This window comes from Hermetia illucens, chromosome 5, assembly GCF_905115235.1.
Source record: "Hermetia illucens chromosome 5, iHerIll2.2.curated.20191125, whole genome shotgun sequence".
In the NCBI taxonomy this organism is placed as follows: Eukaryota; Metazoa; Arthropoda; class Insecta; order Diptera; family Stratiomyidae; genus Hermetia; species Hermetia illucens.
This window is the reverse complement of record NC_051853.1, coordinates 13114247-13129850: the sequence shown is the minus strand read 5'-3', so window position 1 is coordinate 13129850 and position 15604 is coordinate 13114247. Positions and strand designations below refer to the sequence as shown.

At 44.1% G+C, this 15604-nt stretch overlaps 1 protein-coding gene across 1 annotated transcript; it reads right to left on the bottom strand.

The window, feature by feature from the left end:
- Positions 1-6239: 6239 nt before the first annotated feature.
- On the bottom strand, positions 6240-7181 carry LOC119657560. The gene is made up of 2 exons (XM_038064517.1): positions 7030-7181; positions 6240-6969 (listed from the first exon to the last, which is right to left on the bottom strand). The coding sequence occupies exons 1-2, from the start codon at positions 7071-7073 to the stop codon at positions 6387-6389; spliced, it is 627 nt and encodes a 208-aa protein (XP_037920445.1). The 5' UTR covers positions 7074-7181; the 3' UTR covers positions 6240-6386.
- Between the last annotated feature and the right edge of the window lie 8423 nt (positions 7182-15604).

The following is a 15604-nucleotide window of genomic DNA, read 5'->3' as shown; positions in this document are numbered from 1 at the left end:
TGAGATCAGGGAAAGAGATAAATAGAGTATAGTTGGTGACAGGCCGACCAAGAAAATGCATACAAATATGATGATCGGATTGAATCACAAGCCTCGGAGAAATGCTAGGGCGTCCACCTCAGTCGACGCTGCAGGACAGGCGTCGGTCCTTTCGAGAAATGGGCAAGGGTTCTTGATGCATGCACGGCGTCAGGACGCAAGCAAGCAGCTAACTGGAAAGACAGAGGAACTCGCAAGAGCCCTTCGGAAAAGGCGCATTGATATCTACGCTCTGCAAGAAACCCGATGATCTGGTGCCAAAAGCTGCGACATTGAACGCGAATGCGGTAAAAATGGCTATAAACTTCTCTATTTTGGTAACCCACATACTCAATATGGTGTTGGCATTGCCATATCAGAGGGTTTCCGTGATGCCATTAAAGAAGTCGAACGATTTGATGATCGGCTGATAAAGCTCACCATTATATCATCTGATCGCACTATTCACTTCTTCACCGCGTATGCACCACAGACAGGTCGACCTGATGCCAAGAAAGATGCCTTCTGGCAACTTCTTGATGAAAAGATTTGTCACGTGCCTGCTGATGAATATATTATTATTGCAGGCGACCTTAATGGTCATGTGGGTGAAAAGACGGTAATAGGTGCCATGGGGGAAAAGGGTTTGGGGCGTGCAATGAGGGTGGCGAGCGTATAATCGATTTTGCGGACACCAACGACCTTGTACTTATGAATGGTTCATCCAACGATTCTCTCATCTTCCTACATTTTATAGTGGGAACAGTAAAACGCAAATCGATTATATTCTCATAAGACGCCGACATTTTACCACTGATTGCAAAGTCGTTCCCTATGAGACCATCGCGCCTCAACATCGACCGTTGATTGCCGTCCTGTGAATTAAGCCACCGATAAAACAGCGTGAGAACCGCACTGGTTCGCGGCGCATCAAATGGTAGCGATTTGATGAGAACAAAGAAGAAACGATCTCACTCGTACGATTGCCGACCATTATGAATGTGCAAGAACCGTGGAACCAAATGAAAGACACGATCCACAAAGCGGCCTAAGCAACCCTCGGGGCCACCAAGCCGAGATACTTAGCTTTAGAACGATGATGTTGAAATGAAGGTCCGTGAAAAGAAACGCCTCGCGGTCGCTGTCACCCGAGCGAACCATTACAAAATTCTTTACGATAAACTGGGCACTCAGGATGACGAGAGAGATCTGTATCGACTTGTTAAAAACCGTAACAAACGTACACAGGATATCGAACATTTCTTTTGCGTTAATGGCAAGAATGGTAATTTGCTTACCAACAGTCGAGCCGCAACGGACAGGTGGCGAGAATACTTTCAGCAGATTTCAACTGAAGAATTTGCTCATCCTCCACTTCCACAATCGTTGCCGATATTTGGAGCAGTTCCACCTGTCAGTGCAACTGAAGTCGAGGAGGCAATAAAAGGAATGAAATCGGGGAAAGCCACAGGACCTGACGACATCGCATCTGAGCTCTGGAAAGCGAAGAGCTGGGACCCTACACTGTGTCTCAGTGAATTCTTTAATCGGGTTATTCAGGAAGGAAGAACACCATCTGACTGGCAAGAAAGTACCACTGTTCCAATATGGAAAAAGAAAGGTAGCCCAGTAGAATGTTCAAATTACCGTCCGATCCGATTGCTTTCCCATACCATGAAGATTTTTGAACGTATTCTTGACAACCGTATTCGCGAAATCGTTGAAATAACCGTGAATCAAGCCGGATTTTTCAAAAACTGCGGAACTACTGACGCAATACACGCTGCGCGGTTACTCATGGAGAAACACCGTGAGAAGCATCGCCCTCTTTACATTGCCTTTCTGGATCTAGAGAAAGCGTTTGACCGTGTACCACACGAACTCATCTGGTATGTTTCACGACAACACTTCGTGCCAGAAGAACTCGTGCGCTGGGTTCAATTGCTCTACCACGATCCGAAAAGTAAAGTTCGAAGTATGGCGGGTGTATCAAAACCGTTTCGTGTCTCTGTTGGTGTTCATCAAGGAAGTGCCCTCTCACCACTCCTCTTTGTTCTTGTTATGGACACCGTCACACGGGATATCCAACGTCCAGCGCCCTACACACTGCTTTATGCAAATGATGTTTTCCTAGCATCTGATAGCAAAAATGATCTCGAGCACCTTGTTCAAAAATGGAATGATCGCCTCATGCAACACGGTCTCAGATTGAATTTAAACAAAACTGAATTTTTGACGACCGATCCCCATGAAACAGGCACAATCACTGTCAGCGGCAGTGATCTGCCGAGAACTGACCGATTTAAATACCTCGGGTCAACGCTATCAGCCAATGGAGAACTGCGTTATGAAATTGCTTCACGCATTAACGCAACCTGGATGAAGTGGCGTTCCACAACTGGTGTCCTTTGTGATCGACGTATCAACGAACGTCTCAAATCTAAAATTTACCGCAATGTCGTCCGTCCTGTCGCTCTCTATAGTTCTGAGTGTTGGCCAACTATAAAACACAATGAAAGGCGTCTTGCGCTAATGGAGACGAAGATGTTGGATGGACTAGTGGCGTGACACGTTTTGATCACATCCGAAACGAGGATATCCGCGATCGTTATTGGGTTGCACCGATCGTAGAAAAGTTGCGAGAGAGGCGTCATCGATGGTATGGTCACGCAATTCGTGCTAACGAGAATTCACTTGCGAAGATTGGTCTGAACATCGAAGTCGATGGTAAACGACCAAAAGGAAGGCCGAAACAATGGTGGCTTGATACGCTGGATGGGGATTTAAAAGCCTCGAGATTGCACCCAGATCAGACATTCGATACAGCCAAATGGCGAAACCGATCACGACGTGCCGACTCCGCTTGTGAACGGGCTGAAGAAAAAGAAGAGTTGTAGCTGCCTTCGTCCCAATAATAATCTAGGCAGGGCTACAAGCACACATAACATATATGCTTCAAGAATTCTCCCATTATCTTCGAATGGAACTTAAATCCCCAGTCAAGGTTTTTGAAGGATATATGTCTTTTAGTTTGCATTCAAGAATGAAGCAAGCTCTTAGCTCACAATAGGTAAGTAATGACTAAATGGATTTTCCGATGGTCAGAAGTTAATCCTGAATCGCAGGAGACTCAGGATGGTCTTCTGACCATCGAAAAATCTATTTAGTCATTACAAATGGTGCCCAAAGACCTAGAGGAAAGAGCTATCCAAAAAACCAAAAAAAAAAGACTAAATCGATCGTGAAGCTCCGCCGCAAATTGTGAAGCTCCATCGAAGTACTCCGTGGACACGTGCTTGCACGCCAAGCTCGGGAATGTGGGGGTCCTTTGAGCACTTGGATCCCTTACGTGTCATTATACAAAATTTAACGTGTCCATGCCGATGCGTGGATTCGCACCGGATTCTGAAAAATACTTAAACAAACGCGGGTATTCGCGTCCACCTAACAAAATAAAACTCACGCGAGCTAAATCTGGAAATAAAAATTCAGAAAAAGACAGCTCGACCGCGTGCGTGGAGCCATCTTCTTTTTTAAGGTTTTGTGTAAAACAAAATCTTATCAAAATTGATTCACTGTCTGTCCGTTTGTCTGTCACACGCGCTTTTCTCCAAAACCGCTCAACCGATCCAAACGAAATTTGGTCGACAGATGGGAATGAAATCCCACACATAGAGTGAGTGACATAAATTTAGGTGGAGCCTAAAGGGGGGCTCCCCATATATGCAAAGGGGGATTTACAAATCAAATGAAAGGTCTCGATCAGTACTTTCCAAAACTGATATTAGTTTTGATGTGAATTGTAAAGTGCGTGAGTAAGGAGTTAAAATGTACACACTTAAAGTGAGACAGGACTCATTTTCGGAAATTACCCAACCCAAAAATCCGAAAAAAATCAGGATGGTGCGCTTAGATGAAATCTAGGCCTCAAAAGATGTCCCATTCCGATATCTGCTCAAATAAACTTACTAATAGTATACTGCCAACTTGTAGAAATTTACTGGAAACCCCCCTTAAATTCATCCTAGGACTACCAGATTTCGCACCAGCATGGAGGACCATATTTCGCATACACAAAAGTTATAGCAGTTCAAACTTAGATGCTAACGTCATAATTAACGAGAATAATTGACATTGGTTTGGTTAGAGCACAAGGCTGTCGTACGGAAGGTCACGGTTCAAATCTCATTGGTGGCAGTGGGATTTGTATCGTGATTTGACGTCGGATGCCAGTCGACTCAGCTGTGAATGAGTACTTGAGTCAAATCAGGGTAATAACCTGGGGCGAGCGCAATGCTGACCACATTGCCTTCTACAGTGTTACTGTAGTGTAATGTTACGGTCTTGAATGAAGTGCTCTAACACACTTCAAGGCCCTGATCCAATATGGATTGTTGCGCCAACGATTATTATTATTTCCATGTTATGACAATCTCGGCAGATGCCGGATTTTACATAATACTAGCACTAAGTACCAAGCATTTAGGCCCGGACGATTCTACTGAAAAACTAAAGGGGCGCTGGTGGTAGTGGCCGGTGGTAGGTCAATGGGAGAATCCGTCGAGTACTCCCCGCAACATGGAGCACGTATGCAGAATGGTGTACTTCTGCATGGTTTGAACCAGACTGTGCGAAAGTCCCAGGACATCAAGGGAAGCCGTGAGGGATTTAGGTACAATACATGTAGTTGACAATATTATGGGAACTACAACCACCCGCTCGAGACGCCAAATTTCTTCGATTTCCCGAGCCAATGGCTCATAGTTCACCTGCTTCTCCACGTATTTACGTTCAATGTTGCTAATATACGCGGAGCGACCCGTCTTGTCAACTAATAGTACGTCAGGCTTGTTATGTGCAGTATGGCGATCAGGCAGAATTTACCGGTCCGAATGCATGCTGTAAGCGCAACTATCAAGTACTGCTTGCGGCTTATATCCGTAAACCGGACATGTCTCCGTGAACAGCCCATGTTTGTATGCTAGGTTTTGATGGATCACCTTACATACAGCATTATATCTGGTGATGTATTGCCCCGGTGCCATAACAGTACAGCCAGAAATGAGATGATTCAGCGTCTCTAACGCCGAACCACACATTCTGTACTGGTCGTTCTCCACCCGTTCTTTCATGATGAACTTTTTATAAGCTCGGGTGGCGACCACGCCATCCTGAATGGCACACATGAATCCCTCCGTCTCAGCAAAGAGCTCCCCAGTACACGGCCATCTGTTCGACAAATGCAAATCGACAAATCGCTGCCAAAGACAATTAACGTGTTTACCGTGCATTGCCTTCGACTTCCATTCATTGATCCGCTCTTGGTCCGACTTTACTAGAGAGGATTGAAAGATTGATCCTTCAAGTTAAGTGGAGTCAGCCCACAGTCCGCTTTACAGACAGCTGTATGCAAGGGACTCGCCTGCTCTTTGCTGTAAAAATAAGCGCGCAGGGAGTCGACTTGGTGATGATGTAGTACCGCCACGTCAACCACGTCCCTACCTCCGATGTCACGAGGCAGGTTGCTCCGCTCCACGGCAGTTTTTGGATGATGCATTCGGAATTTGGACATAGTTGCCCGCTGGACGTTTTCCAAATCGGTCTTCGTCCACGACAATATTCCGAATGCATAAGCCAGTGAAGGGATAGCGAATACATTCAACGAGCTTATTTTATTCTTCCCCGAGAGATGCAACACCAGCTTTACACGTCGCAGGAATTCGGACAGCAGAACATCCTTCACATCACCAACTCGAGCAGAATTCCTAGGTACTTGTAGGTCATAGCTTTGATGTGGAGGTCACCAATGCTCTGTCCGACATGCGGCTCGTGATGACCTTTGCAGATGGCTTGGATTCTACACTTGTCTAATCCAAACTCCATCTAACAGACTTTTAAGATGGTTGTCAGTACCAACATACAGCTCGATGTCATCTAAGTACATCATGTGCGTCAGTTCGCACTTAGCACGTAGGCCATACTTTATTGCAAAACCATGCCCTCTAGCATAATCCAGTAACCATGGAAGGGGGTTCAGTGCTATGCAAAACCAAAGGGGTCTCAACGAATCCCCCTGGAAGATGCCTTCACGTATACGGATAGGCTCCGAAGTATTAGCACCCTCAGATGAACGCACTGATAAGATGGTATGTCATTCTCCATGAATGCCGCCAAAAACTTTATTAGTTTCGTATCAGTCAAAGAGAAAAAGAAAAAGGGAATTAGCGTTGAATCGATCTATTTAATTTTTTAGCAACATCTTATTTGTTATGCCTAATATTACTATTATAGATACAGCAATTGTTGTTATTGACTGCTTATATTCTTCTATGATGGTTTGCCCCTGAATTGAGCGCTGGTTACCCATTCTATCGAAGCTCGAATAGTTTCTTCTTTAGCAGTTTTCTCTGGTCCCCGTCCGAAATCCTTATAAGTTGATGGAGTTTTGCTCGCTCTCTCTTGAGACGAGTTTTCTTACCACCTCTGGGCTTTCTCTTTTTTGTTGCAATCAATAAGTCCTCCGTTCTTTGGTGGTATTCGATTATATATTTTTCTATTTTTCTTGGTTCTGGACCTCTGAAATCGTGTGCCCCGATTTCCGTGAGCACATACACTGATGGCTTTTCTGTGGTTGCTGCCTTAGGGGTGTATTCATCCAGCCTATTATAGATTTCGCCGATCCTCGCGATGTCTCCTGAACCGAGAATCTTCAGGTTGTCAGCTGTAGCGTCAGTTGGGAAGAGTTCAGGGCCGCAGGAATGTTTGCAAATTGCAGGATCGTAGTTTACAGGAACGCAGGTCGCAGGAAGGCGGGTCGCAGGGTCGCAAGTTGCAGGATCGCCATGTAATAAATTTGGAGTGGCAGGATCGCCATGTAATATGATTGGTGTAGCAGGTCCATCACGTGATGATCTTGGTTGGTCAGAGTGGTCTCGAGATGATGGCAGGGAACTGTAAGAAGAGAGTCCGGATTGTAAAAAGGGAGAACTTATAGGAATAAAAATTCCTTACCTAACTAAGCGGCTGAGCCGCAGATAGGATGGCAATGCACTCATGGTGAGCACTTGCCGTGGTTACTAAGTTGGTTCTTGATTCTTCCTTTGCCGCGAGTATACGGCGTGCAGAGACAAACTGCCCAAAGTTCGAATCAATAAGAACGTTTATTTCTCTGTTTCGTTTTCTTTTATACAAAATCTTATCCAATAAATCTACCAACAAAATCCCTGACCTAATTATTAGTTCGAAAAGTAATTCAACACCAAATTACTTCGAACACTGCATTCAATATATTTTTCCATGAGGCGCTCTAAAGTATCAAATTTCATCTGCATGTGCATGTGGATTACTCATATCCATATGCACATATTTCGTTCCAGCCAGAAATGCAAGCAAGAAATGCAACACATGTGATTTCTTTACGCGTTTTTTTGAATAGGTTTTAGATTCTGTGAATTTACTGCATGTCGAGTTCAAGTACTTTGGATGGTTTCTTGAATTGTTTTGTTTACTCGGTTATGTAATTTATTGGCTGAGTGATGACGCGGGTTGCAATGAATGTTTTCGTTCATTGACAGCTTACAGTGCATGGGAATATGATTATGATAGGTTGTAGTATTGCCACACTACAATTGTGTCAATAATATGGCTTCAATAATATTGATCGTGTAAGGTGCGCCTAACAAACATCTGACTCATCTACGAGTTGGGAATGGGAATGTTTGGGAATGGCTAGCTAGAAAATGTTATGAGTTTAGTAAACAGGTGCCAACAAAAGCTGGACAAAATAAAGCCATTCATCGATCCTGGGCTATCATTTCCCTTTTATTACATCGGAAATTTGTATGCCTCGCGACCTAACAGAAATTATTTCAAATAGGGGATGATTACCTCATAATTAAAATTGTTGATGTAAATTCAAATTCATTTAAAATTTCATTTTAAACAATAATAAGTTTCCTCCAACGCATAAAAAGTTAACTATTATAAGTTTAAAAAAAGTGTGCTATTTCGTCATTGTTTTATTTTCTAAGATTTATAAGGCCTACAAATAAGTTCTGTCGGTTTTTTCTTTAAATTTGAAGCTTTATTGTGAAAAATTGGTTATGCATTCATTGTTCAAAGTATTGCCCATTGCTAGCCACAACTTTCTTCCATCTTTCAGACAATTCATAAATATCATCGCGCCAAAAATTGGCCTGCTTGGCCGCTATCCACTCATCGAGCCATTTTTTGAGTTCGTCGTAATTGGAGAAGTGCTGGTCAGCCAAGCCATGCTGCATCGACCGGAACAAATGGTAATCAGAAGGAGCAATGTCTGGAGAGTACAGCGGGTGGGGTAGGACTTCCCATTTCAACGTTTCTAGATATGTTTTAACGGGCTGTGCAACATGTGGACGAGCATTGTCATGTTGCAAAATAACTTTATCATGCCTTTGCTGGTATTGCGGCCGTTTTTTCTTGAGTTCGCGGCTCAAACGCATCATTTGACGTCGGTAGAGTTTGCCCGTGAGCGTTTTGTTCGGTTTTAACAGCTCATAGTATACCACACCCAGCTGATCCCACCATATACACAGCATGATCTTCTCACCACGAATATTCGCTTTGGCCCTCGATGATGAGGAATGGCCGGGGTATCCCCACGTTGCCCGACGCTTGGGATTATCGTAATGGATCCACTTTTCATCGCCAGCAACTAGTCGATGCAGAAAACCCTTCCTTTCTTGTCGTTGGAGCAGTTGTTCGCATGTGAAAAAACAGGGTTCGACGTCTCTTGACTTCAGTTCATACGGAACCCAATTTCCGACCTTTCGGATCATTCCCATTGCTTTTAAACGGTTGGAAATGGCTTGCTGAGTGACTCCAAGTGTTTTTCCAAGTTCTTCTTCCGTTTGCGATGGATCTTGGTCGAGCAATGCCTCTAATTCTTCATCTTCAAAAATTGTTGGCCGTCCGGCCCGCTTTTCGTCTTCCAAGTCAAAATTGCCACTTTTAAACCGTCCAAACCACCTCTGACACGTTCGTTCAGATAGAGCATGGTCACCATAAACTTCCACCAAAATGCGATGACTTTCGGTTGCTTTTTTCTTCATATTGAAATAATGAAGTAGAACTCTCCGCAAAAACACATTATTTGGTACAAAATTGGCCATTTTCGTTGATGAAAAAAGTATTATTGTTTACACTTCAATTAAATAATTTATACTGACGTTGGTGCCTATTGACAGTAGCTTTCCGATGAATGTTTGGAAATGTGGATCAATGGAATAAAAAACAAGCTACGCCATCTATTGTGAAAACCGACAGAACAAAATATCTACTGTCTTCATTTTTTTAAGAGATATTGAGAAAAGAAATCTAATAGTGAGGGTGTGCTATTCATGCGCTATAGAAACTTTTCGCCTTTTGTATCAGTACATCTCCTATTCCATATTGACTTGCGTCACCATAGATGACGAAAACTTTGGCGAAGTCGGGACGGCCCACGATCGGAGCAGAAAAGAGTTTTGAACCTCTTCCATAACAAATTTGCTGCACAGGCTGTTTTATTCTTGGACGTCAATGGAATTTGCGAAAACGTATGCCTCAGGTCTAAACTGATGATAAATCTAGCCTTTGAAAGACGACTGCAAATCCCCTCCGTGAGAGGTAAGGGATAAGCGTCCTTTACGGTGATAATGTTCACCGTGCGCGTACCATGGCAAGTTGCATCTTACTAGGTCCCACCATAAAATTAACCGGCGAAACCCAGGCAAAAGATGTGAACGTTATGTCAATTGGTGAACGATTCTTATCATTCGACCAGAAAGCCTTGTTTCCAAGCATCTCTGTGAAGACGGCGCTTGCCTATTTATCTGGAGCAATTACTTTTAAAGAAAAATCCCTCATCCTTGACAAAGAAATTGGAAACCGAAATTTTCCGGGATACGGATGATGGATAATTACTCACCATTCAGAGGAAAGCTCTACAAAAAAAGCAGAAGCGTGGCAAAAGAGAACCCCTTGTTACTCTTTTTGCCTGGCTTATATATGGATAGAATTGAAAGAGATCTGCAGTCCAAAAGTCTACTTCCTATGTTCTAGAAAAGATAGGTGAATGGTACTTTTATCATTGCATGCAAAGGGTGGTATAGGTCCTAGAGCGAAACAGGGATTGGCACCCGTGGGAAACGCTTGTTGAACCAACACCAACAGCTCTACTACCAAACCCTGTCTACACTTTCACGTGGTAATCGCTGGGAGTTCTTTCTTAACGAAAAGCTATAGACGGAAAAGGATGAAGGCGAGTCTCCTGCGTCTAAAAACGGGCAAAATGTACTAACTGGTCCTCCAGGTTGGGGGTTGGGTAGGTTCTGACAACCCTACACGGAAAACTGCTATTACGAAGTCACAAAAGGCTATACAAGCCTTCTCAACCCGCAGCTCTATATTTAGCCTCCAATTTAACTTAGGATCGAGGATCACAACCAGATACTTTACTCTGGAGGAAATAATGATCTACTCGTCCATCTAATCGTAGCTCTGGTCAAGTGGCTACTTCCCAGATAAGATTGGATTATCTGCGTTACAGGATGAATACCGTTCCTCCAATCTTATTGTGGTTAGAGCCATGTTACTAATATGTTACTAACCTTTTCATCCGAGAAGGTGGCTAGGGTATATTGCCCCTAAATACTGCTCAACCGTGCATTATGTTGTGTACTCCGATTTCTGTGAATTTGCCTCTGAGGGAGGGGTGTTAAGAAGTGCGACTTCTCCAAGATCGCCTTTAAGTGGATGTCTAAAATGCGTTCAAGGGACTGCAACACGAAAGAAGTAAAGCTGATTGACTGAAAATCCTTTGCGAACTAATAGCCGTCAATGCGTCCTTTCTGTATAAAAGTCCTGCGGACGCATCTCAATGTGTGCCGCACGCAGCTGAACCAAAGATAGTTCCGACTCAGAGCCCTATTCGCTAGCGAGGAAGTACATATAAAGTAACAACTCCAAGATCTCACCAGGGGACTCCCAGTGAGTTTTTCGACTTTTCAATAAAGGATGGGTTCCTAAGTTTCTTGGGATCAATTATACTAAGTTTCGCACACTCGCTGGTGATTTGAATGCTTTAATAACAGTCCAGCCAGGATCGTTTTTTTCAATGTTGAGACCCCGCTTGAATCTCTTCAGGCAATCTCCGTAAGACGATCAATGTTTGTGCCTGCGGTAAATGTTGAATAACTCCCTGCTCAGCAGTCTGCAGTTCATCACGGAAGCATTGTTTTTTACCGATTTTTTTTTAAGGCACGGGACGACTTCAAATGCCTCTTCGGGAGTGCGTATCTTCCACTTTAATTCATCTCGTGTGACAGTTTTTCTCCAGTCGATTTGCGTGGGATCTACATTGAGGTTTGCACCGAAGTATATCCAATATCCAATCTGCGATGGATCTGTGGTCAGACAATTTCCAGTTCTACACCCGGAAAGCCTCATTACCCGTTACTAGGGTGATATCAAAGACCTCCTAACAAACCTCTTGATTTTTTGGGCAACGGAAATGAAAGGTTAGTGTACCATCCTCGTCACACACTGTTCAGAAATTTACCATGCGGCTCTTTAAGTCTATTCCAATCAATGCCTCTTTTCCTATGGAATGGATTGTAATTCCTTAGGCGCTTTTTGATGGTTCAACCTTCTCTAATCGCCTGCCCCCGATGTCATCGCGACGTCTATTGGTTTCTCTTAGACAAAGACCAACAGACTAGATGAAGAGCACTTTAAGCGAGGTAGATTTGTCTGCATTACCCAGAGCATTCTTCCGTCAATCTTCATATTCCCCTACGGCTTGTTGGTGGTTCCAATTGGGCCTAGGTCGTCCAGTTTCGCGAAGTGCAACATTTCCACCTTTGCATATCTGACTCCCCATTGCAATTTATAGTCTGCCTTTCACAGTGCCTCCAGGCATTCTCCATTTATGTTGTCATCTGGACGGGGATTCCAGGGTTTTGAAGACGCAGGAGTTGGACGAGTTCTTTTTAATCCATTTTCGTCAACCAGATGCGGTTAACTGGTCTCTTAGGAATCTTGCCGTGCGGAAAATTCTTGAGTTTTACGCCCTCCTAGGAGTTGCTGATCTTAACAGTCCGTGAACCTAGAAAGTCCCTGGGTAATTGGTGCTGACATGCTACGACGTGACATTCACGGAATACTTGGTGAGGAGTCCTATTCCCACTTGTCTCCAGTAGATCATCTCAGATTTTCTTGGCATCAACATTTGTCGACACGCAGCTTTTTGCTGGCGGATTTACCCTTCGGCAGCTTCACCATTAAATAACTCCTGACCATGCTGCTCAAGGGCTTTATGATCCGTGCTTCGTCGGCTGGTCGTTGCTGTTTCGCAGCTTGCAAAGGCTGCTTGACATTGAAGCCTCTGTGCACTCTGAACCTCTGGATTTCTTGTTCGCCCGCAGTATAATTGCACTTGAAGGCGGCATGTTTCCCTTTCTATTGTTTTCCCAGGCATTTTTGGCAATCGCCTGGTATTTAGTGAAGTGATTTGCATCCTGTTCATCGACGGTAGCGGCCCCTTCATTCTTCGAAATCTTACTTAGAATATGTGCGCTTTTTTAGTACTCGTTCTTAAATAGGGCTCAACCTTACTTTCGCTTTTTTTCTGGCTTCCGGTAGTCGACTTCATTGTCTACCCTTGTTGCTTGGGGGAACTGCCGGTGGCATTCGCTACGTCCAGTTAGACGACAGTGATCCGTCAGCCCCCTTCTTCCTTAGTTCTCTGATATTGATTCCAGTACAGTGGTGCTATGGCTGCATAGTTCTCGACAGTTACTGTGCCCTGGCTGGATCTAACAATTCGTCCACGGATGGTGCACCTGGCATTAACGTATCTTCTCCTTTTAATCCAAACTTACTGGTTTTTAAATTCAGTAATCCGAGCAAAATTAGCAGCCTGCCTGGGCCGACCAACAGGGCAAGCATCCAACTTGAAACCCGAGGATAAAGGTCTTACTTCAAACTGGAGGTGCCCAAGGTATTCAGAGTTCGTATATTAAAGACTCTCCCTTGGCCATGCAGTCCTCAGTGTATGGTGCTCCACCATGGGTTGGAGTCCTATTAGCACCATTTCAAGTACAGAGGGAACGGTTGTCGGGCTGTTCCTTTATGTAAATTACCAGAGATGGGGATGGCAGTATTGCATACCTAGGCCTTGGACTGAATGACTACAAAAGGACGAACCCGTCAACGACCATAGAAAAACAATTTGCGCATTTTCTCATGGAACGTGCGCTCCCTGTACAGAGATGAAGCTGCCAAGCAGCTAGCCATTACCCTGTCCCAATATAGGGGTGATGTAACAGCGTTGCAGGAGATGTGTTGGATAAAGACCTGTTCCTGGAGAAGAGTCATACACATATATTATAGTGGCCATTCAGTAAACCATTTGCTCGGAGTAAGTTTCCTAGTCAGTCAAAAAATGAAACCTGCTGTTATCGGCATTGAAAATATAAGCGAACGGCCATGCACTCTGCGCCTTGGAGGCAAATTTAGAAATATAAGCCTCATTAACGTTCACACCCCTACACAGGAGACTGCAGAGACGAAAAAGGATACCTTCTACGAGGCAGCAGAACGGACCCTCGAAGTTTGTTCCAGGTATGATATCAAAATCATACTTCAGGATTTTAACGTCAAATAGAGACGAAGCCCGTATTCAGGCGATACGTTGCCTCCCTTAGCTTACATAAAAATACAAATGATAACGGACTGCAGATTATTTAATCAGCACTGTCAAATGGTGGTTGGAAATACCTGGTTTGCGCGGAAAGCGGTCCACAAACAAATGTGGATCTCTCCAGACGGGATCACTTTCAACCAAATTGACCACGTGTTGATCAAACGCCGGCATCTCTCAGCCATGCTGAATGTTAGAACATACAGGGGGGGCCAATATAGACTCGGATCACTATCTCGTTGGTATGGTGCTCCGAGCTCGAATAACAACATCACCCAGAATCCCTTCTGACAATCAGGTGAGAGTTAACACTGAAGCCATCCACAACACAGCCTTCCTTTGAGACCGTTGATAATTTCTCTTATCGAGGGTCGAAAATAACAACCGATAATAGCTACAATGATGAAATCCGTGGACGGTTGTTGTCAGCCAACAGAGCCTATTTCAGTTTACAAAAACTGTTCCGCTCGAAACGTCTGACCATAGGATCAAAGCTTTTACTGTACAATACTATGATCTTGCCAGTCCTCAAGTATTCCTCGGAGACTTGGGTTCTTAGCAAGAAGAATCACGAACTTTTGGCCGCGTTTGAGAGAAGAATCCTCTGAAGAATTTTTGGCCCCCTACATGAGGATGGACGATTCCGTAGCCTACATAACGACGAAATCTTTGAGCAATACCATGATCGTCAGGTTGTGGATAAAATCCGGTTCAATAGGTTACGGTTGGTGGGTCACTTAATCCGTACCGATGAGGATGATCCAGCCCGGAAAGTCTATAAAGGCCATATTTATGGTAGAAAAAGAAGACGAGGCACACCCTGCCTAAGATTGAGCAATGGCGTAGGTTAGGACACCAGACAGCTTTTAGGGATATCGAATTGGTGGACCTCGGCGCAAAACCGGGATGTCTGGAGTTCCTTATTAAGGTAGGCCTAGACTGGATACCGGTTGTTGAGCCGTTGATGATGATGATTGTTTCGCCTATGGACGCATTAGACATAAAATCTTTGGTGCTGATGTGCTCCATTTGGGAGGGGTAGTATCACATCCATCAACGGATATTCTGCGATACATAAACGAACTCGGTATATTCCGTTAGACGGGGTAGTCGAGTACAATGGGTCACCACGGTCTGAGTGCTCAGAGGCTATGCTTTTCCCCCACCACACACATATGTTCCATTTTACACTTACCGAGTATGAGCAGATGTTAAGCACTCTACTCCTGGGCGAAAAGGATGTTAGCCAAAATATCATAGCAGGGGATTTTAACGCGTCGGATCTTGAATGGGGTATCTGGACAATGAATGTAAAAGGATGTGTTCTGTTCGAAGCAATCGCAGAGATAGAGGTGGAACTCGTGAATGTCGTGACGTAATGGCGTTCTCTCAGAATGTCGGGTGGGTTACTCAGGTGGATGGGGAAAGCTTTTGAGGGGGACACGTTTTCCGTGGTGTTTTTCAACATATCTTTGGATGGTACGGTCAGAGAAAAAGTCATCCAGATTACCAAATCTGCGACAGAAATTTCCGATACTGTTATGCCCCGAAGGCTATGAGTATGCAATGAGTATGCTTCCCGGCAAGGAGGCTTCACCAGAGGCAATTTTTTTATTTTAATTTAAATAAAATTTGTAGGTGGTATCTTGCATGGCATAGGTCTTTCTGGATATTTGCTGAATTTGATGGAGAATCAGATTTAAGAGAGTTTTTGATACGGGACAGATTAGAGTCGACAAGGAGTTGGTTGTCACAAGGGTACCATAGGGCGCGATGCTGGGGTCCATGCTTTATAAATGACCTGGCTATAGTTTTTATAGCAAAACACCCAGAGGTGTGTGTAGGTACAGACAGTGAAAGCGTCAA

Excerpts from the sequence above, each read along its gene's own strand:
- LOC119657560 (XM_038064517.1), bottom strand. The coding sequence starts at position 7,073 with ATGAGTGCATTGCCATCCTATCTGCGGCTCAGCCGCTTAGTTAG. Across the intron at positions 6,970-7,029 it reads CGGCTCAGCCGCTTAGTTAG|TTCCCTGCCATCATCTCGAG; the intron begins GTAAGGAATTTT and ends CTCTTCTTACAG.